This window comes from Camelus dromedarius, chromosome 13, assembly GCF_036321535.1.
Source record: "Camelus dromedarius isolate mCamDro1 chromosome 13, mCamDro1.pat, whole genome shotgun sequence".
Classification (NCBI taxonomy): Eukaryota; Metazoa; Chordata; class Mammalia; order Artiodactyla; family Camelidae; genus Camelus; species Camelus dromedarius.
This window is the reverse complement of record NC_087448.1, coordinates 24,267,701-24,290,285: the sequence shown is the minus strand read 5'-3', so window position 1 is coordinate 24,290,285 and position 22,585 is coordinate 24,267,701. Positions and strand designations below refer to the sequence as shown.

The 22,585-nt window shown below is 39.5% G+C and overlaps 1 protein-coding gene across 3 annotated transcripts in view; it reads right to left on the bottom strand.

The window, feature by feature from the left end:
* OBI1 (ORC ubiquitin ligase 1) overlaps window positions 1–9,658 on the bottom strand; it is a 39,856-nt gene extending 30,198 nt beyond the window's left edge. Inside the window, exons 1-2 of one of the 3 annotated variants that reach the window (XM_031466166.2) lie at window positions 9,527–9,593; window positions 6,911–6,977 (exon numbers count right to left, since the gene is read on the bottom strand). Coding sequence is in view for 1 of the 3 variants with exons in the window: in XM_010996676.3 (XP_010994978.1) it covers window positions 9,527–9,598 (72 nt within the window). In the remaining 2 variants the exon portion in view is untranslated. Of the gene's footprint in view, window positions 1–6,910; window positions 6,978–9,526 lie in introns of all 3 variants that reach the window. The other 2 variants (XM_010996676.3, XM_064493050.1) reach the window with 2 other exon arrangements.
* Between the last annotated feature and the right edge of the window lie 12,927 nt (window positions 9,659–22,585).

The window sequence follows — 22,585 nt, the reverse complement described above, 5'->3', positions numbered from 1 at the left end:
GCCAACTATGTCAAATATTGAAGAGGGACTGAGTTTGATACAGACAAAGAAAGTGACTATGGGATTTAACTGCAAGGAAGTCACTGTGATCTGTTTCTGACAAGCACCATTTCAGTGAAAAGCAGCGATGAAAAATTGACTGGAGGCTGCAAGACAAGGAAAAGTGAAGACAAGAAGACAGAGAATATAGGCAATTATTTCATGTTTTGTTGTAAAGGAGAGAGCATAAAAAAGGAGAGAGCCAAGCGGCCATGGTAAGAAATGAAAACAGGAACGATACAGTAAAAAGGGAAGATTAATTAAGGATGGAGGAAAAGGGGGAGGGATTAGAGACATAGATAGCAAAGCCCTAAGAAGTCAAGCGGAGAATGAGATCCAAAGCACAAGGGGGAGACTCTGGCTTACATGAGTGAGGATCTGTCTTCCATTTTAATAAAAGGGAAGGCCGAGGGTATGAGAACAAATACAAAGCGGCTGAGAGATCTTTTGATCACAACTGTTCCAATTGCTTATATTTTGTCATTAAATATGAGGTGAGGTCACCAGATACAAAGTGAGAAACAGGGAGGAATATCCACTTGAGAAAATAGGAAAATAAAGCAGTTATTTTGAAAGGTAAGAGAGTAAATTTACTAGGGTCATGTATGTATCAGGATTTCCAAACGGTTGACTATGTGAATGACAATGATGACAGTGAAAAAGTGGTACAGTCACAGAGTCAACCAATGGGTCTTTTAATTGAAGTATAATCAATTTCTGGTGTACAGCATAATGTCCCAGTTATGCATATATATACATATATTTGTTTTCATATTCTTTTTCATTAAAGGTTATTACAAGATATTGAATATAGTTCTCTGTGCTGTACAGAAGAAATTAGTTTTTTATCTATTTTTATATACAGTGGTTAACCTTTGCAAATCTCAAACTCCCAAATTTATCCCTTCCCATCCCCTTTACCCCAGTAAACATAAAATTGTTTATTATGTCTGTGAGTCTGTTTCTGTTTTGTACATGAGTTCAAAAATGGGCAGAAGACCTAAACAAACAACTCTCCAATGAAGACATACAAATGGCCAATAGGCACATGAAAAAATGCTCAATATTGCTAATTATCAGAGAAATGCAAATCAAAACTATAATCAGGTATCATCTCACACCAGTCAGAATGGCCATCATTCAAAAGTCCACAAATGATAAATGCTAGAGAGGCCGTGGAGAAAAGGGGACCCTCCTACACTATTGGTGGGAATGTAGTTTGGTGCAGCCACTATGGAAAACAGTATGGACATTACTTAAAAAACTAAAAATATACTTACCACATAATCCAGCAATCCCACTCCTGAGCATATATTTGGAGGTAACTCTAATCTGAAAAGAAATATGCCCAGCAATGTTCATAGCAACACTATATACAATAGCCAAGACATGGAAGCAACCTAAATGTCCATCGACAGATGACTAGATAAAGAAGATGTGGTATATTTACACAATGGAATACTACTCAGCCATAAAAAAGAATAAAACAATGCCTTTGGCAGCAACATGGATGGACCTGGAGATGATAATTCTACGTAAAGTAAGCCAGAAAGAGAAAGAAAAATATCATTTGATATTACTCACATGTGGAATCAGAAAGGAAGGAAGGAAGGGAAAGAAAGAAAGAAGAGGACACTAATGACCAATGGGTCCTGATAAGGCTGAAGTAATGCTGGAGAGTAGGTATGATTAGAGGAGGATCAGAGAGCGAGATGCTTATAGTCAAAATATAGAAAATGGTACAGCTTCTCTAATGTTTTGTCCTGGGACATCTTACCTGACATAGTTGTATTTTCTCTCTTAATCTCATGTATCACATAGTTAACATCTTTCCTATGGTAACAATTCCTAAGACTCCTCTGTAACTGGACCTCAGTAAGTAGTAGAGCTTAGGCTTGAGAGACAAACCTGGAGCCAACTCCAGCTCTGCTACTAATTGAGCTGTTTGACCTTGGGTAAGCCCTTTAGTTAAAGTGGCATCAGTTTCCTCATCCAAAGATGTGGTTTAACCTAGTACACTTTCCATTCCTGTGTTGTTTAAGATTTAATAACATAAGGATGTTAAGCACAGAGACTTCCACATAACAATCTTGAAAAGAAAAGAAAAAAGAAAACAAAAGGAAAGGAAAGGAAAGAGGAAAGGAAAAAGGAAAGAAAAGGAAAGAAAAGGCAATTACCATATCCATATGTCCAGGAGCCAACACCATGTAGGGATCTTAAAGCTGCCTCAACCATAAAAATATGTCCAAAACCAAGCCTGGCCCCCACACATTCGCTCCTCCTCCTGTGCTCCCTCCTAAGTTACTGGTACCCCCACCTCACCACTTGGGCTAGAATACTCAGAGCTGTCTCTGACTCATCTTATCCTCACCATCCAATCTGTCACCAAATCCTGGAACCATATATCAGACTAAGAAGTCAGAGATTTTAAGATGTACCCATATTTTACGTACGACTAAGAAAAAAGAAAGAATGAAAAATGTTGCCAATTACACAGTAAGAGGCCACCGCTTGTAAGAAACAACCAGATTTCAGAGATGTTATGTGAAAAAAAAAAAGAAAAAAAAAAACCCCAAATAGTCAAAATGTGGCAAATCTACCTCTAAATGTTCTTTTACCTATCATCTACCCCTTCTTTTCCATCTTCACCTCAATAATGAGCTCAGGTTCTCATTCTTTTTCCCCAATCTATGCAATGACCTCCTCCCGAGCTTCCTTGCTTCCACATCTTTACTTCCGTCCACCTTTCATACTGATGCCAGAGATACCCTTCCAAAATACGGAGCAGCAGCTTTCACTGCTTGCCTGCAAAACGTTTTTTCCCCTGCTCGTACTTTTAAGTAGAACATTCAAAGAACAATGTAATCTGGTTCTTAAACAGCCATTTCCCTTGATCTGCTATTCCAATACTTGACAAAACCTACACTTCAGTCACACGGATCTACCTGATGTTCATCAAAAAGAATACTAACCGTAGAGGGCCTCTGTTTACTCTGCTCTCACTTTTTAGCTTGATATGTCCTGCGGGCCTCCAACTTCCCCAATCAAAATAAAATCCTTCCCAGCTTTTAAGATGAAAATCAAATGTCACCTCTTCTGTAAGGCCTTCAGTAATCCTTTTTAGAATTAACTGGATCTTTGCCTGATTCTAAGGGCACTCCTTATGCATCGATTTAATGTTCACTGTACTTAGAAAATTGTTTACATCCTGTCTTCCCTATTAGATGTCAGGCTCCTTGGAGGCAGGGGCACCATCCTGCTCATCTTTGTGTCCACCTACAACACTTGATATAGTGCCTTACACACTTTAAGATTAACAGAAGTGAATTTTGATGCATTAAAATTAAAGGCTGAGATAATGCTCCTAAAAGCGTCTCAAGAAGCAAAAGGCCAATGGCCACTGCCAAATTGTGAAAAAGCAAAAGTTTAACCTTTCCATTTAATCTGCCAAAATGATACAGAAGAGCAACCGCAGGCAGACTACTTGGCTCTGTCTGCTAAGAGCCACTGGCAATGTCACCCAAAGGAGAATCATTTCCACTGCTCCATACCTAGTATTATCACAGTCATTGTGTTGGATTTTGAAACAGTTGACTAATCCACTTATCTGGACCATGTACTTCCCAGATTATGATTTCTAGACAATGGTTTAAATTTACTTTAGGAGAACAGAAACCTATAAAGGAGAAAGAACTACTAAAACAAATTACTTCTTATTTATTTGACCATAACCCATAGAAGCAAAATATAAAGAATCTAGCCCTCCCTCAATTCCTGCCCCTCATCTCCATCTACCCTGTTCCTGTTATATACAACACCAAAACACATACATAATTTTCCTTACTAAGATCGCCTCAAGATACAGAAATAGTCATAATTTGCCTATGTTATTAGATTTTATATCCAATTTACTCTCAAATGAGATCTGTGGCAATAAAACAGTAAGTATTCTTATGAAATAAAAATGCAAGACAACAATGGCAAAGGTAAGTGCCATGCACAATTCCAAGCTCATCTGGAGTAAGCCCGTTGAAGTGATATCCTAGGGTAATGCCTCAGAGGCCGGTGAGGAGAAGGAATAGAAGACAAAGCAAGGTATGAAAAGTGGGCTCTTCTCACTGGAATGGGCCTAAGGAGGCAATCTCAGGTGCAAAAAGATTAACCGTTTAATCTATAATTCAATGTTCCTAGCTAAACTTCCTTGCCTGAACTCTCTGAAAATGTTTCAGTTTTAAGAAACTTTACTACCAAAATCCCTTTCTTAAAAAGCAAACATACCTGGGAAGATCATGCCTAAAGGTGTTGTCCATTAATCTCCATCCTAGACTTAAACCCAATAGGAGTTATGCATTGGTTTAGGACAGGGTTTCTCAACTTTGGCACTACTAACATTCTAGAACAAAAAATGTTTTTGTTGTGGGAGGCTGTACTGTTTGGCTAGCAGCATCTCTGGGATCTAGCCACTAGATGTGAGTAGCACCCTTCTGAACACAATCAGACATGTCTCTAGACAGATGTCATCCTGCCAAATATCTTTGCAGGATGAAATGCACCCCCTCACCATTGAGAACTACTGGCCTGGGATATTCACATGAATTTCCCTAACCACCTAATGGGATTGATAGTAGCAAACTCATTTTCAGCTGTGGAAACTGAGGCTCAAGGAAATAATGACAGAGGTTCTAAGTGACAGAGCCAGCACTCAACTACTATTACACATGCAAACTGGGTGCTCTTTCAACTAAGAAATAGTTCTTTCTTCCTTGGAGCAGATTTAGTAAACAGTAATCTGGGAGTAAGAAATAGAGGACACACGCATGTAAGAAGCAAGAGATTAGGATCAAGACACTGGCATCAGTAGGGGCTACAGAAAAGAGGTACAGGGAGGTGGTGATGGGAGGGGAAAAGCAATAGATAAGCTTTACCAAATGACCTGGCAATTACACTTAAATTCAACTCCTCTGCCCTTTTGCCATCTTTACTAGAGACAAGCTAATCCCTCTTCTCCAAAGAACATTCTTTCTTGCATCTATGTCAAAACTTTCACTAGAGGAGAACTAAAAGGACTGAAAAATTAGGCTGAGGTACAAATGACTGTAGTAGGGGCCTGCTTACTCAACCTTAGGAATTTATAAATTTTTAAAAAGAAAATTCCTGAATTGTTCTTGCTGTGTTTCAAGAAATCTTTGGCTCTGGACCAGAATTTAGGTCCAAGATCTTTAAAGCTGTGTGATCCTGAAACTAGCTACTTAATGCCTATTGGTCTAGGCGCTCACTTCTGTCTAGGTAAAAGGAGAGAGAATACATCTTCCCCTCCCACCTTTACTCCTACCTAGGACACTTCAAGGATAAACTGGAACCTTACCTGTGAAGTAAATATGTTCGCTGTTACATACCAACCTTGAAAATTATTAGGATGTATCAACACTTTTTTGAGTTAATTTTTTTATTATACTCTATGTAAAAACGATATTGTTATACTTTTTGGAAAGTGTCTAAATTCTTCAAACTTAACTGAATCTAGAAAAGAGAAAATGCAGAACTTATACTCCATATAGCTTTTTTTTCAAAGCAAATTACTCATGACAATTATGTACAAAGCTGGTTCTTAAATCCACTCTTGGGAACTGAGAGGCAATCAGGACTCAAACGTGGGCTCAATGGACTGAGGTGAATGGCTTGTGGCCAATCAACTGCTCTTGATGAACACTGATGAATGAATTCAGTCAACCTAGAGTGAGAACGCTTAGCTGCTTAAGGCTTTGTCTCTAGCCCTATCTTTTCAACATTTTTAATCAACAATATAGGTGAAAGCAAAGCAAGAAGTCCTCCTTGAAAAGGGTTCCTTTCTTAAGTGTTCCTAGTGGGAAATAGTCCATCCTATTACTTAGCACTTCAAGAGATGGACAGCCTACATCCTAAGAAAGCTAATTCCATTTCTGATTATTTCAGCCAGAAAGCTTGTAGTTATATGAAGTACAAATCTTAAATATTATGGAGCTACACAAAGCTTGATTCTCTTCCAAATGAAAATACTTCAGTTATTTAAACATTCATTATCATGTCCATTCATTTCAACAGTATTCCTTTCCATCTATATATTCCAACCTCAATTTTAACTTCTTTCCAAGTGATTTCAAATACTCTATTTATATTTATCTTAAAGCATGGTACCCCAGAATGAAACCAGATTCATACTCAAGTGAGGAATAACTGGATATGCTATATTAATGTTAAACAACATTACACTCGGCACTTCTCTTGAGAACCTCCTTTGTCCTTTGATAAAACTGGCCACATTTGGCTGTCACTTACGGCAAAACACAGACTCAATCAATAAAAGTATTACACACAACAATTTGGTTTCATTGCTTGAATCCTAACTGAAGAGATAAAGGCCTGGGATTATCTAGAGATAAATTGGTCTGCACCATTCTGGTGGCAATACCAAAATGTCACTTAACAGATATCCTAGGCTACATCATTTCTGTATTTCTGCTTGCTGGCCCACTAGCCCAAGGCATGGGGAAAAAATTTAAGAGGAATAGGCAAGAAATGTTATATATAAATCATCCCACAGGACATTCCTAACTTCTTCAGGCCACATAGAGTTCTTACAGTACTGGCAAGGTTGCTAAACATTACTGGGTAGAGAGAATCCACCTTTAAGACTGAGGTAGAGTCAGAGGTAAGCAAATGCAAAATATCTAAACTTTCCAATTTTAAGTACATTTGTATTCAAAAGATAAAGCACTAACCACATGCATACTTAGGTTAGCTTCATGGCTTCTTTCCCCTCCATTTTCCCCAACCCCTTTCCCCATTCCAATCAGCATCTATCTTATCTCTTCAGATTTAAGGTCTCCCCTACCTGATCTCCTTTAATATGCACCTGTTTCGTTTTAACAGTAATCCTCCAAGGATAATGGCCCCTAATTCTGTTGAAAAATCAAAAATAAAGATAGTTAATCCCATATGGGACAAAAGGTGAGGGCAGCAAAAGAATGACTATCAAGAAGAGGGGTAGGCAGTTAGGACCTTTAGACAGATCTCAGAGGTGGCTGGAGATGCTGTGTGTCAGGGAGATGGAAGTACCCTTGTGAACACGGTGCTACTCCAGACCATGCCATCTCCAGTACCCTACAAATACAGGTGTGTGTGGGAGGCTAAGTAGCACAAGCAGTTCAGATTTGCCTTAACTGTACAAAGGGCAACAGTGCCATATTGAACCAGCTAAAACCTCTGGAGGTACTGTGGTAATTTCCAGAACAAACAGGTCCCATGATGTTGGGAACGTAAATCTTTATCTAGTGAATGTACTGGCCTCACAAGGCAACTGGGAAGAACAGTTACTGCAAAAGGCCAGTTTCCTCATTTTGAGGGGCTGCCTCAGTGCCCCCAATAAAGGTTAGCATTTATTAAATATTATTATATGCCAGACTTCATGATAAACACTGTATATAAATGACTTAATTTAATCCTTCCCAAAATGCAAGGATAGATGTTACTATTACTATCACAGTGTACTGTAATAGTATTACTATTACCATTTTCATTTTACAAATAAGGAAACTGCTCTGAGGGAGGTTAAGTAACTGTAAAAGGTCATATAACTAGTAAGTAAAAGATTAGATTAGATTAGAATCTAATGGATTAGAACTCATGCAATCTGAACATAGTACTCAGGCCCTCAACCACCACATCTTTCTGCCTGCATAGCAGACAGAAAAAAGTGCCTATTTACAACTCATTAATCTTTTATTATCAGATTTAATTCTAGAATATAGCTAACCAAGACAGAGCAAGAAAAAAAAAATGTCTGCGGTCATGTACGAGCTCAAGTGAGTCTTTAGGAAGTAACCTAATGAAGACACAAATGGTAACAACAGACTCAAAGCCTTAGTTTTCTTTTCTAAAAGTGGGGAAACCAGGACTATCTATCTCAAAGCACTGGTGAGAGCAGTAAATGAAATAATTACTTGCATACAAAAGCATTCTGTAAACTGCAAATCACTATATTCTATTAAGGGTCACTTTTGCTAAACAAAACACATAGGAATGGGAAGTCAACCAGGCAGAACACATTCTCAACACAATTGCAAAAGACAGACCACTAACTAATGGGAACTAGATATGATGTGTACAACTAAGACTAAACGAAAATTATTTCCCAAGTATATTTTATCAGCCTTTCAGGCTACTATTGGAAGTAAATTCACTCAGAATTTAACTTATGCTTGTGGGAACTTCAAGTCAGGAGCCAAATGTAGACTGTAGCAAATAGAAACACCCCCTCCTCCTTCCAGCCATGTGTGTAGGCAGTGGTAGCAAATGCCAGCTCAAATACCACCCTCCACAGGCCATCCTTGATTTCGCCAGTCAGAATTGATCAAGCCAGCTCTACATCCTCTCACAGCACATTTGCTACTTTCTTGGAATTTCATTCTGATGGGTATCAAGAGTTATCAGTTTCTTCAAGCCTCACTTCCTACTACTTCTTGAACTCAGGAAATTCACAGACCTAAAGCAGACTATCGTATTGGCTGGCACTCAAATGTTTGCTCTATGAAGTTTGTATTTCTCAATTCTAAGCCTGCGGCTGTAGTTTCAGTGTGGGGGTAAACACACACACACACACACACATGTACACCACAAACAAAAATAATTTAGGGTGGGGAAAAAATGGGGAAAAAAATCCTTCTGGATATACGTAGTAAAAAAAATTTTTTTTTAAATGCTCTTAAAAACAGAACAGGAGGCACAAACGGAAATTAAAGAGGAGACAAAAGCATCAGAACATTCAAAGCTCCATTTCTAATTCAGAACTACTTTCTCCACCTGGTTTCACAAACACCTTAAGATACCTCTTGCATCACAAAGAGAGGGTATTTATTCTATGTCGTGACCGATCCGTTCTCAGATTTAATGACCACACCTCTCATTCTAAGCATCATTCAGGAGCACGTACTATTTACCCTTCAAATTTTAAACCCACAGCAAAGGCCACTCTCAAGGCCGGGTTAAGTCAAGGAAACGATCTTGGAAATGGAAAAGACTCCTCAACTAGCACTGGAGGCCCAAGAACAATAACACTCTCGCGGTGTAGGGGACGAAGGGGCCTTAGCGAGGATCCCACGAAACGTGCTTTGGTGCTTTGATGGGGATACACAGGGGCGTAAATTGTCGCGATTCGTTTCTGACCAGGCCTCCTTCGACACCGGGCTCGCCCGTGAGGCCGCCCTCCCTCCAGACCCCAGGCCGCTGTCATCCTCCACCAAAAGGCGCACAGACGACCCCACGAATCACGGCGCGCTCCCTCCGTCCCCCAGGACGGGCCTCCGCGGCCGGAGGAGAACGAGGGTCGGCGTCTTCACCCAGGTCGGCGCCTAGAGCCGCGTCCCCGCCGCACACGGAGACCGCCCTCGCCTCTGGCGGGCCGCTGCACTCCCGACCCCGATTCGTCGCCGTGCCCGGGATCACCCATTACCTTCCCCAAGCAAATGTGGCACGTGATGGGCAGAGTGAGCGACAATGTAACGTTCTGCACGGTCTGAGCCATGGCAGCGTTCAGAATCCCGCCAACACGGAAGTCCCGCCGACAGCGGCTCCTCGCCGCGACTGAGGCCGCGCGCGGCCGGCTACGGCGGCTCGGCAGGGCCACGGCGCGCCGGCGGAGGAAACGAAAACGCGTTTTCCAAACGCGTGCCTCCCGAGCTTTCCCCCTTCCTTCTTTCCTTCCTTTTCAGTTTGAAAAAAAAAATTTCCCCCGTTAAGGGAGCTGCAGGATCCCTGAGAATTGGGAAGGAAGAATGTTTACTACGGGCATCGAGGATTTTGAAAGTTTAAATGAAAAAGTAATAGTGGCGAGAGGAGAGGAAGATGAGGAAAGGCGACTTTGAATCTCTGAACCTTTCCCGGAGGGTGGGGCGGAGGGAAGAGTTTTCCGCTTAAAGATTAAACTCACACAGTCTGCAAACACGGGGCACAAGTAAAAAGGGAAAAGGAAAGACGTTATCTCTACATTTTAATTTTTCAAAGCAACTTTCTGCTGCGCTCAGCTCTCTTTCCATTCTTAGGTGATTAAATGTCACTTAAAAACAACAAACAGTGATTGTCTCATTTGTTTCTCAGACTTTTTGGCTACGTTTAATCGCAGCTTTCCCTGAAGACAAGCTTTCACTGTTGGTCCTTCTTTGATTTCTATCTAAAAGAGACTTCAGTGTCGGAGTCGTGGATTCTGATTTACACCACATGTGAGAAAGCTGCTAATAGTATCCACAGTCCCCGACAGCTCTTGCACAAGCGTTTCAAACCATTTCAGGCTCCTGGTTGGTCATGGAATGTACCACTGCTGTTTGAACTCCGAAGAAGAATGTATAAGGTTGTAAGTTAGCAGGAAGTTATAGTAGGAAGCTACCAAAGAAAAAGAAAAACTCTAAAAATTCCTGAAAGAATCTTGAGTATAACAGATTTGGAATTTAACTGCAATCTACTTTTAAGTGAGGAAGAGCCAGTGTGATCAATTTATGCAAACATACAATCTGTGAGTGGGAGATTTAGAAAACCAGTGGAACTACCTTTATTAATCTTTTGGGGAAAATACAGTATAGTTACAAGAAGCAACCTCGTAGTTAAAAGAAGGGGGTTCTGGACTTGGACTGCCAGGGTAGAAATCCCTTTCTGAACAACCTCCTGGCTCTACTGGCTTCAAACTATTTGTTAACCTCTCTGCTTCTTAGCTTCTTGTTGGTAAAGTGTGTGTGTGTGTGTGTGTGTGTGTGTGTGTGTGTGTGTGTGTGTGTGTGTGTGTGTTTTCATTGAATGAGGCCAATGTAAATTTACTATCATATCTATAAAAGGGACAGACAATAATGAGATTGGAGCAGCTAGTAATTCACTTGGAGTAAGCCCAGTCCCAGTTCAAAATCAGCTCACAGGTGACAGAATTCTTCCAAACAGCTTAGTAACTTAATTTCCCAGGAATTGGAAACCATCGTTTGCTTGAAATTGGAGATCTAGGCAAAATAATCATATTGATTTTCTGTTTAACTGCCACTCTTTCAGAATGCCTAGCCTAAAGGTCTTCTGGTTTGGTTATTTCCTGGCTGTTTGGGCTTGCATTTATATGGGGTCTGGGATTCACATGTTTTGCTAATGCATCTTTCACATTCCTGGTTGTCTCTGATCTCAGGCTTCAGAATGAGAAAGCTCTAGGTCATAATGCACTGTCATTCAAATTTTGCCTTTTCCCCCACCTGACTGTGCTCTTCCCTGTTCCCTTTCTTACACCTAAGGTGATGTTTTAGGGCCTGTCATTCCCACCCTCTGAGTGGGATGTAGGGCTGAGAGTGGTCTGCCTTTCACACCCATCCCTGGAAACAGTGCTGCGGGAACACATGTTGAAGACAACTTTTTAAAGTCTTTTCCAGAGCTACAAGGGAAAGTTCATTTCTTGTTAATCATCCTGATGATTGGTGTTAATACTCAGTCACAAAAATATATTTAAAAAGTCATAATGTACATTTTAAATAGGATGTTAATATCTAGACTCTTTCCAACATCCCTTCCCACATCTGCTACCATCGTCACAGTGCTGTTACAGTGCTCTGTCCATACAGCTATTTCTGCCCTAAGCTAATCACATTTTATTATAGTTGGTTATTTATGTGCTTGCCCCCACAACGGACTGTCTGTTTCTTGAGGTCCGGGATTGTTTTTGATTTATCTAGTGTCTGGTACCGAGTGACTAGTCCACAAACCGTAATTTTTCTTTAGCCACAAACTACCCTTATTACAAACCCAGGCTGCTTTAAACACTGTCTTTACTAGTTTTTCACTTCAGAATGGAAGACTGTATTGCACTTTGCTAATTATAAAAATAATAAGCATCATCTTGAAAATTAAGCCATTTCTAAATATATAAAACAATAAGCAAAAGTTTCCTCTGTGCTCCTGCCTCATCTCTCGATCTTGGGTGGTAATCACTGTCAACATGCTGGAGCATAGCCCTGCAAACATTTTCATTCCTATATCACTGTGTGCATAAGCTCAAGTCGGACTGCACCCTAACATGCCTGCTCTGCTCACTAGAGCTTTGTGAATAAGTACACACACATCTGGCTAATATCGTTAGCAATACAGGCTGACTAGGACTTGCTCTAGGTCCAGACTGATTCCAGGCCAATTCCCAGGCTTTGCTTTAAATAATGCAAATACTTTAAGGCCAGGAACTCTCTCTTCCCTCTGCTCTATGAAGGACATTTTCTCTTTTTTGACAAATCATGTTCTAAATAGACATTATTTAACCAAAATCGTTAAATCATGCTGCCATTACTTTAATAGGAAAACAAAGATTACATGGCTCCTTGACTTCCTGCTTAATTTCTTTGTCAACTTCTTAGTAGCCCTACGAGGCATCCTGTGACCTAAGGAGGTCTATCAGAACACCTGCGATGGGGTAAAACCTCTGAAATTCTTAGAATTCTAAACTTTTTGAACTAGGAAGGATTTTTTTTTTTTTAATTGAAGTACCATCAGTTACAGTGTGTCAATTTCTGGTGTACAGCACAATGTCCCAGTCATGCATACACATGCATATATTCATTGTCATATTCTTTCTCATTGAAAGTTATTACAAGATATTGAATATAGTTCCCTGTGCTATACAGAAGAACTTTTTAAAAAAGATCTATTTTTATATATATAATGGCTAACACTTGTAAATCTCAAACAGAACTAGGAAGGATCTTATAAGGACTCTATGCAGGCCTTTCCTTTCACAAATGAGGAAATTGAGGCCTAGATAATGTAAACCACCAGATAATGGTAGAATTGGAGCTAAATCCTAGATCTCATTTAGACTCTTTGAGATTGTTGGCTAAATGCCATCGTGTAAGAGCAAGATGTATTATTATTAATAAAGTAGTTCAGTAATAAAAAGTCAGTCATAATTGAATTTCTTTGCTAAGAAAACCATCAAATAGCCATGGAACACCTTTTACCCCTTGTTTAAATCAGATTCATTTTTATGATAAATTATTTAAAAGCAAGTTTAAAAAAATGTAAAATCTTAAGTGCTATTAAAAATTGATTAGGAATGCATTATTCTTTCATTGACCCAGTTCAGATTGTTTTTTAATTTTTTTGGTCAAAGCTAATAAATTTGAGTAGGTGTTTCAGACAGACGTTTTGTAATCATTTGGTCATCAGTCAATTAATCACAACTTCATAAATATTGATTTCAGATTACATTTATTTTTCATTCCTAAAAGACAGTCCTTTTTTTTATTTTAATTTTTTTTTTTGGTTTTACATTTATACACCGCCACTTAGATTGTGGTTAACACTGAGAAAACTCATAAAAGTTGGATTAAAGATTCATCAGAGGTGTTGGCCCAATTGTATGGATGTCAAGGATGGCACCATATTCTCACAGACTGGGAATTCTGAGCTAAAATGTCTCATGATGGTAGCATGAAAAATGCTTGTTGCTACAACAGAGGGAGGAACTTGGGGTTTTTTTGCACAGTGATTTTTCTTGTTGTTTTGTTGTATGTGTGTGTTTTTAGGATAAACTGTTGGAAGTTAGCATTCATTCACTTAATGTGTTTTTATTAAAAACACTAAGGAACAAGTAACTCAGACAAAGTACATCTCATGGAACTAACATTTGAGTAGAAAAGTTAGTTATGCTGTGCTGTCTTGGAACCAAATCCTGGCCTCTTGAGTAGCAGTTGAGGTTTTAATACTGAATCTGCACATCAAATTTGTATGTAATCACAATATAAGTGATCGCAGAATAAATCAATAAGTGTAATTAGTTATTTGTTATTATTCCACTGATATTTGAATATGTTTTATGTGCCAGGCACTGGTCTAAGAGCTGGGTAGACGATTGTAAATCAGACAATGTCCTGGCCAGCATTTATTCATTCAACAAATATTTTATTGATTATCAGTGATGTGCCAACCACTCTTCTATTAATGAACAACTTTATAAACGGAACTAGTGAGCCCAACTCTTCTATTCCACCATAAAATGCCTATTTCAACAGCCATTTCTCTTCTATATGTTCTCACTGTTGGTTAGCGCCTGGCATTGTGAGACAGCAAGTTATAATTTTAAATATTTTTAAAATGTTGCAAATTGGGTGATTCTTTTAAATTAGGCTTTTTTAAAAAGAATATTTTAGTTCCAGCTAAGGCTAAGTGGTACTTCACAAATGTTTGTTGAATGCTGGAGAATATATGTAGGAAATACTCCCCTCAGTAATATCATAAGAGGAATCACAAAGACGGAGAAGTTGTAGGATTTGCCAAAGTAGCAGGATAGGGACTCCAGCTCTGAAAGCCTGACTGCTTTGTCTTTAAGTTGCCTAACAGAGCACCCCTTTTCTTCCTGCTCTTAGTTTAAGTGTGACCAGGCCTTCCAAAGTGAAATCTCCCATAGGAACTCACAGCCAGGCCCCTGTTCATCCTATTTACTGAACTCCTATAAATAATTGCATTCCACCTTTGGGCACCTCTCCCACAAAGACATCTTGAACTTGGCCATGGAGTCCTCAGCAGCTGGCTGAAGTCTTGCCAAGTTGGCTTTACCTCCTTTAGGTAAAGCATCAACACCTCTTTTACACACTCAACACCCCCAGTCATTATTTTAGCAGTTGAATCCTTCATTACCAGTATTATTTAAAATATGGCTTCATTTCCCCACATCACCATTCTCAACTCTTTGATCTATGACTTTTCTTTCTTTCCCCTCTCACTCCATTCATTATGACCAAGTCTCAAGTTTCATCTCTTTCATGATGCTTATCCTGTCTGCTCCAGCCTCCTCATAATCCCCTTGCCTTTCAAATTCTTTATCACTTATGATCTGTATCAACCAATTTTGTACCTCATGCATTTATTTCACAAGCTTTCATTTAGCATCTGCGTTGGGTCAAGCACTGTGACAGGTGCTCAAGCTAAAAGGTCGAATGACAAGACCACCCTGTTCTGATAAAGGTTACATTCTAAATGCAGGAAGGCAAATACATTAGTAAGTCATCAGTTGTATAGTGAGTTAATTCCTGCAGGAATGAAGAGGGAGAGCACCCAACTGAGCCATGGCAGAGGCATATGCACCTCTGTTGCATTCTACATTTTTGGAAAACCTCTCCCTAACTAGACTGAAAGTCTCTGAGGATGAAGAATTCTGCATTATCACATGTGGCCCAGCGCTGAGCACACAGTGGCTCCTTGTACATCATGGCTTACTGATTGGGAGTCTACCAGTTTTTAGCTCTATGTCTATATCTCTTTCTATTTCCATATCACCATTTTAGAATGCATATTAATTTATTTGAGTTGTTGTTCTCAGGATTAAAAAGAAAAGTGTGTGTGTGTATTCTCACTCAAGAATGTTTTCAAACCATCATACAAATTAAATAGTAGGATCTGTCCAGAGTACCAAGTCCATGGGCAAGAGCCTTATGGGGTAAGCTGGGGGGAATGGCCACTTCTGCTAGCCAGCATTTAAATTCAGTTTAGAGGGAAAGGTGCCGCCATATCATGGAACAGGTAATGAGTGGCATTGTCTCAGAAACAGCAGCAGGATTGTGACAGAGAAGCACCCTTGACTCTCCTACTCCACCATGTTCATGGTCTTCGTTACCCTCCCTTAGAGACTGCTGTTCTTCTGTTTCCAGAAACTTGAAGTGGACTCTGCAAGGACAGTAGATTCCTTCCAAGTAGCTGAGTTTCATTGCTATTCAAAGAAGGCTTGAAATTATGTGATCACTTTAGAACCATCACATAAACAAAACTATTTTGTAGTTGTAGTAATTTTGTGATTAAATCATAGTTCTCTGGAAACCCTTATCCAGAGTCCTCAGCATGGCTTAAAAATGAAGGCATGGCTGTTTTATTAGAGTTTAGCGTTTGTAACCTGAGAAGAGAATATTCAGTGAGGACTAAGGGTGTGAGAAAGTAGGTGCTGTAATTCACCGTAAGTTAACGGCATACCTGGAAGTTTTTTGCTGTGAACAAGTGTTACTATGATGGCTGTATTTGTTTGCAAATGCTGCCACAACAAAGTACCATAAACTAGGTGGCTTAAACAATACAGATGTATTGTCTCACAGTTCTGGAGTCTAGAAATCTGAGATCAAGGTATTGGAAGGGTTGATTTTTTTCCTGAGGGCTGTGAGGAAGACTTTGTTCCACGCTCCGCCCTCACTTCTGGTGGTTTTCCGGCCATCTTTGGTGGGCCTTGGCTTGTAGAAGCATCCTTCTGGTCTCTGCCTTCATAGTCACTTGGCCTTCTCCCAGAGTGCAGTCTGCATCCAAGTTTCCCCATCAGGGCAACAGTCATACTGGAATTGGGGCCTTTCTACTTCAGTAGGACCTCATCTTAATTTAATGAATTATACCCGTGATGACCTTCTCTTTGTGGAAGGTCATATTCTGAGGAAATGGGGTTAGGACTTCAGCATATGAATTTTGGGGGGACACAATTCAACTCATAACAGTAGCCATGAATACTGTTGACAGTGATGCCTAATTCCCTGCTTCCAGAGGCGTGATTGGTCTGTCCTGCCTGGCTCTTCTTTCTGTGGTGGGGCTCTGGGTCTAGTTTGGCAAATAGGATGCAGGTTCAATTAGTGTGGTGGCTTCTTGGCTGGAGCTTTTCATCGCCTGTTAGAGGTCAAGATGCTCTTTCTTTCTACCTTGGTAACCAGTAACGTTTGAGATGCTTTCTGCTCCATTAGTTTCAGTACCAGAGTGCAGAAAGGAAAATAGCCCTGGCTGACTCTTGATAGAGTCAAATCTCAGGCAGATAGTCTGATAAAAAACTAAACCTTTATTATCATAAGTGACTAAGATGTGTTACCATAGCATAACCTAGTCTCTCCCAATATGATAACTTTGGGAGATTATTTTTATTTATAATGTTTGCTCTGCACCATGTATCTCCCCAAAATTCATATGTTAAAACCCTAACCCTCAGTATGACTGTATCTGGAGACAAGGTCTTTAGGAGATAATTAAGTTTAAGTGAGATTCTAAAGATGGGGCCCTAATCCGATATGACTGTGGCCTCATAAAAAGAGGAAGATCTACCTTTCTCTCTCTCTCTCTCATTACCCTCACCTTTCAAGTGGGAACACAGCACAACAGAGGCTGTCTGCAAGCCAGGAAGACAACTCTCACTAGAGCTCAACCAGGGTGGCACCTGATCTAGGACATCCAGCCTCAGAACTCTGAGAAAATAAATTTCTGTTGTTTAAGCGACACGGTCTAATAGTATTTTGTTTTGGCAACCTGAACTAAGACATATTTTTTGTTACTTATACTTATTTGTATATTTTTATTACTTACGTTTATTTAGACTGTTTTCTTATTTATGATACTTCTTATTTGTGCTTTTCTTAAGTTATAAAAGTATTACTTTCATAACCATGAAAGTTTTAATGTTAAAAAAATTCTTCAAAGCACTCATCATTATGCCATGTATTTTAGTGGATATGCTACTTAGGTTATATTTGTAATGAACTAAATTCAAAGAAAATCCACATGAAAACCCAAATTCAATTCAATTTCTTAGAAATATATTGAGATCCTACTGTGTCCAGCCCCAGCTCTCATGGCCACCATCCTCTAGTGCCTCACACAAATCTCCTACCTCCTTTTCTGCAGTTACAGACTTTGAATGATAACACCCACCATTTCTGTACTCCTGGAACTTACTCCCAGTGGCTGTTCATTCAATAATCATTTATCAAGGATGCACTGTGTTCCAGAAAACATGTATTATACCTGGAGGCTATTAAACTGAGTGAGACATGGTATCTGCCCTCAAGGAGCTTGAATCACTCTGGGATTACTGATACATTTAAAACTTGATCAAATATAGTTGGATAATAGAGCCATAATAACCACCACTCTTGGAGTACTTACTCTGGACCAGGCGTGAGGTCTGCACAGTGCTGCAGGGACCTTGAGGAGAAAGTCTTTTCAGAGTAGGGGGTCAGAAAGTTTTTGCATCCCCAGGAAAGGATAGTTAGAATATCCAGAAGCCAGAGGGGATGATAAGGCCCCTCAGAACAGTGGGAACCTCGAGTGGGGAGGAACTGGCTGGGTGAGACAGAGTCTTCTGTTCTCAGGATGTGTGCAATAGTTTGGCTGTTGGGTGGGGAAAGGGGTGTCAAGAATATTCCAGGACTTCTAGCTTGAGTAACAGGGTAAGGAGTGGAATATTAGCAATTACTGAATTATAATTTTAATTAATTTTTAAATTTTGTTCAAGACTTAGCATGGTGGGCTTAACACAGGCGCTCTCTGCCTGGAAGAATGCACACCTTCCAAACTCTTAGGTTTATATTTGTCATCAGTAAGTAAGTTGTGGGAAAAGTTTTCCTAATTAAAATCAGGTTTTTTTTTTTTAATTGTTGTTGCTGCAGGAATTTATTTTGGAAAAGCAAAATATATCTTGACACATTTCAGTCAGCAAACCTCTCCATGAACGGCTCTTGTCTATTGATTTAAATCTATATCTAAAAGATTAATGAACTAGGAGAGGTCAGTTTTAGAATATTTATATAGATTTGAGAGAACAATGCAGTCAATGTAGAGTAGACAGATAATCACCAGAAGACTCAGCCTTGTTGAATGGTAACAGGATACTGTTAAAAATAAATTTTTAATTCATTGATGTTTGAATGGATCTGTCATTATTTAGTCATTTAACCATTATTTGTATAGATCTGCAAGGGACAAAACATCACTGTTTTAAAATAAACTGTTAAAAGTGTAAAAGCACAAGTCTTTAGGAGTCAAAGCATGTGCCAAGAGGAAAATTTTTTAATGACTACATAAAGCCCTTTTTTAAACTAGTGAAAATGTTTTATTAGAATATTCTGTGTGTTGGCTATTGTAAATAGTGCTGCTATGCATGTTGGGGTGCCTGTGTCTTTTCAAATTAGAGTTTCCTCCATATCTGTGTCCAGGAATGGGATTGATGGATCATAGGGTAAGTCTATTTTTAGTTTTTTTAATTTAAGGAATCTCCATACTGTTTTCTGTAGTGGCTGCACCAAACTACATTCCCACCAGCAGTGTAGGAGGGTTCCCTTTTCTCTATAGCCTCTCCAGCATTTATTACTTGTGGTCTTTTTAATGATGGCCATTCTGACTGGTGTGATTTGATACCTCATTGTAGTTTTGATTCACTATGCTGTACACCAGAAACAAATACAACATTTTATGTCCGCTGTACTTCAATTAAGAAAAAAAAAAGAATATTCTATGCTTTTTAGGGGAAAATGTAGGCAATGTTCTAGAAAAGGAAAGCAAGGCAGAAAGGAAATGTATACTTTTTGTATGCAAATTGTATACATGCTGTATATGTATACACAACTCTGGCACCATACACACTTCCCTTCATATACCTATATGACTAACATCTCATACTGAATTTAAACAACCAGGAAGCTCAGATAATCAGTATCAATACTTCAGAATTATAGCTGAAATTCTTAATGATGATTCTGTGACTCTGAAGAATCTTGGGATGCCTCTGGGATCCTCAAGGGGATATTAAATTATGTCAAGGTCAATATTCTTAATTATACTTTGTTATATTATTTAAAATCTTGGTTATTCCTCTGTGTTATACACTGTTGCTCTCATTTCCCCAAAATAGTTACTTAACTGTGTTTTAATTTGCTTGGTGTAAAAATTGGTGAAAAAGTGGCTAGCATGCACATTTAATTTCATAACTGGTCTTCAACTGCAGCTGTAAATGTGGCATTTAATAAAACATCACTGTAATATAAAAAGACTATAACCTAAAAACCCTACTGCTATCTTATTTATATGATTGATTTTACATTAAATTTTTGAGGCATTTGGTACGAAAAAGGTGTTTCTTTGGTTTATAAAGTAAATTGACATCTAATATCATTGTACAGCACTAGCGAGCCCTTTTTGTTCTCATTTAATGCCTAGTTCTCATGTTTTTGTCCTCTAGCTCTGTCTGTACTTGTTCCAAGTTCTGATCTTCAGTGATGATGCTTGGATTGGCAGGGGTGTGTCTGGGCAGTCAACATTTACCAGAATGTGCTTCCTAATTCTCTCTAGATTTGCAATCCACAGTAACTGAGACTGGGTGTTCAGGTTAGACAGCCCTCTCCTCGCCCGCAGCCCCAGTGAGTAGGGATAATGAGAGATTTGTTTTCAGGATAGGAATAATGGCCAGCTTACTGGACTCCAGTCACTTTTATCAAGAGCTTTAAGTGCTTCTGTTCATTTAATTCTCAGGATGACCCTATGAGATTGTTACTATTTCACTTTTGAGAAAACTGAGGTGCATTCATTCATTTCACAAATGCATACTGAACTCATACTAACTGCCAGGCACTGATCTAGGTTGAGGTACACAGTGATGAATAAAACAGACACAAAGTCCTCACCCTCTTAGAGATTACATTTTGGTGGGGGCTCAGAGATGTTCTGAGACCTTGATCAAAATAGGACATGTACTGTGGGGTGGGACATGGAGCATGTGCTCCTAACCAGTGTTTCAATACTGTTTTCTCAGCCATGTAAGTTCTAAAGGGAACCTCAATCTATAGTGACTTTTGAATTTTAAGTCAAATGTCACAGAGTCTATTTGGTTTAGCAAGTATTTCTGAGTGTCTATTATACATGGTTTACTAGAAATAGCACAAGACTGAGAGTCAGACATCCTCATAATTGTGTCTCTGACATTATTTAGGCCCAGTGAGCAGAATGGAAAGATCCTATTTTTTTCACTTTTATGTTTGTGGACACTAAAGCTAAGTGGTTTACCCTAGAACTCAGAACTAGCAGACACTGGGACAAACACTCATATTTCTTACAAACTCTGGTCCAGCTGTCTCTGTCTGGAGGACAAAATTGAGCTTGTCTTGGAAAAAAATTGTTATTAATCTCTTACTGTATACTCAATACACTATGAACAAAGATAAACTGAGTATGGACCCTACATATTCTTAAAAACCTTGTAGTTCAGCAGGGGGAGGATACTTATACACAAGTAACTCCTAAGAAGGAATAAAATGACAAGAGTCTTAAGAGAGATTCTAATATGCAGCAATAGGAATTGGTGTGGAGGATTATTAAGTGGGTAAAAGAGCAGACTTCATAGGAAAACAGCATTTCAGCTTGTCATATATAGACATATGAAGTAGGGGGAAGGGTATTGTAGGTAGGGGTGTTAGCATAAGCTATGGAAATAGAAAAGCATTAAGAAACAGCCCACAGTTTAGCTGGAGCATAAATGAGTTGGGTAAGGATAACAGTAAAGAGACGACTTGGATGGGCTGAGGCCAATGGTAGCGGGTCCCATGACTTTGGACTTTGCTTTGTAAGCTCTTGGGAGCCAGTGGAAGTTTCTGAGCAAAGGAGCATGTGATCAGAGTTATGCTTCAGAAAATCCAACCTATCAACAGTGTATAAAATGGATTGGATTATGGAATAAAAAGGCAAACTATTATACATGATGCATATAGTCAGGAGTGAGAGAGATGAATCTCTATAGGCTAGAATATTGAAAGATTTCCTGGCACAGGAGTGACTTGGTTTGGGCTTAGAAGAATGGTTGAACTTGCTAAGGGAAAGTCTTGATAGATGAGGATGAGGATGAGAATGAGTGCGACTACAGCATTTGCTCTTAGCAGGGTCCTTTTGGAAATAAAAAGACGTACTCCCTTAGAATAAGAAAGTGAATACTAAACAGGAGTGCCCCCAGAGTGAATCCAAGGGTTCAGGAAGCTCTGAAATCAATCCAGAAATGCAGAGTTAGGGGCCAGATATGCCTCCTGGGATGTGTGACCTAATCTTATGACAAGTTTAGGCTAAGAAGAATGCTTAGCACCACTCTGGGGGCCACAAAATTGTAATTCAGCTCTTAAGGAGAATAGCAGCCTTTATGGCATTCCCAACAGCATCAAAACTTAAACAATCAGCATTAGATTTATAGAAGATAGGTGGAGGAAGTCAGACCAGGTGGTTGGACAAAGCACAGAAGCTCAGCCTGAAGCAATGTAGCTCTGCTGTAAACAGCTGGGAAACAGCTGCCACTGACAGCCCCTGCTGGCCTGCTGCTGCTAGCAATAGGCGACAGGCTGCTGGGGACCCCCGGAGAAGTGGTGAAATCTGCAAGGCTCGGCACTCGGGCATCAGGCTTTCAGGCCAGGCCTGAGACACACATTTGAAGGCAGGTCCCTTTCTGCTGGTTGACTTACTGCATTTCCCTCGCCCAGGAAGGGAAAATACCAGCCGTAACCTTACTTCAAAAGGAGATCAGGAGACTCCGTTTTGTGTTTCTTAGGTCTTGCGATGCCATTGCTACATACACAGCAACCTTCCTGCAATTGTCAGGCTGTAGTTTGTATGTTTGTATTTCAGAAACTGGCAAAATGTTTACCAAGGTGGTTTGTTATTTTTCACTCCCCCAAGCAGTGCATGAGAATTCCAGTTGCTCCACATCTTCTCCAGAAGCTGGTAGGTTAGGTTTTTATAA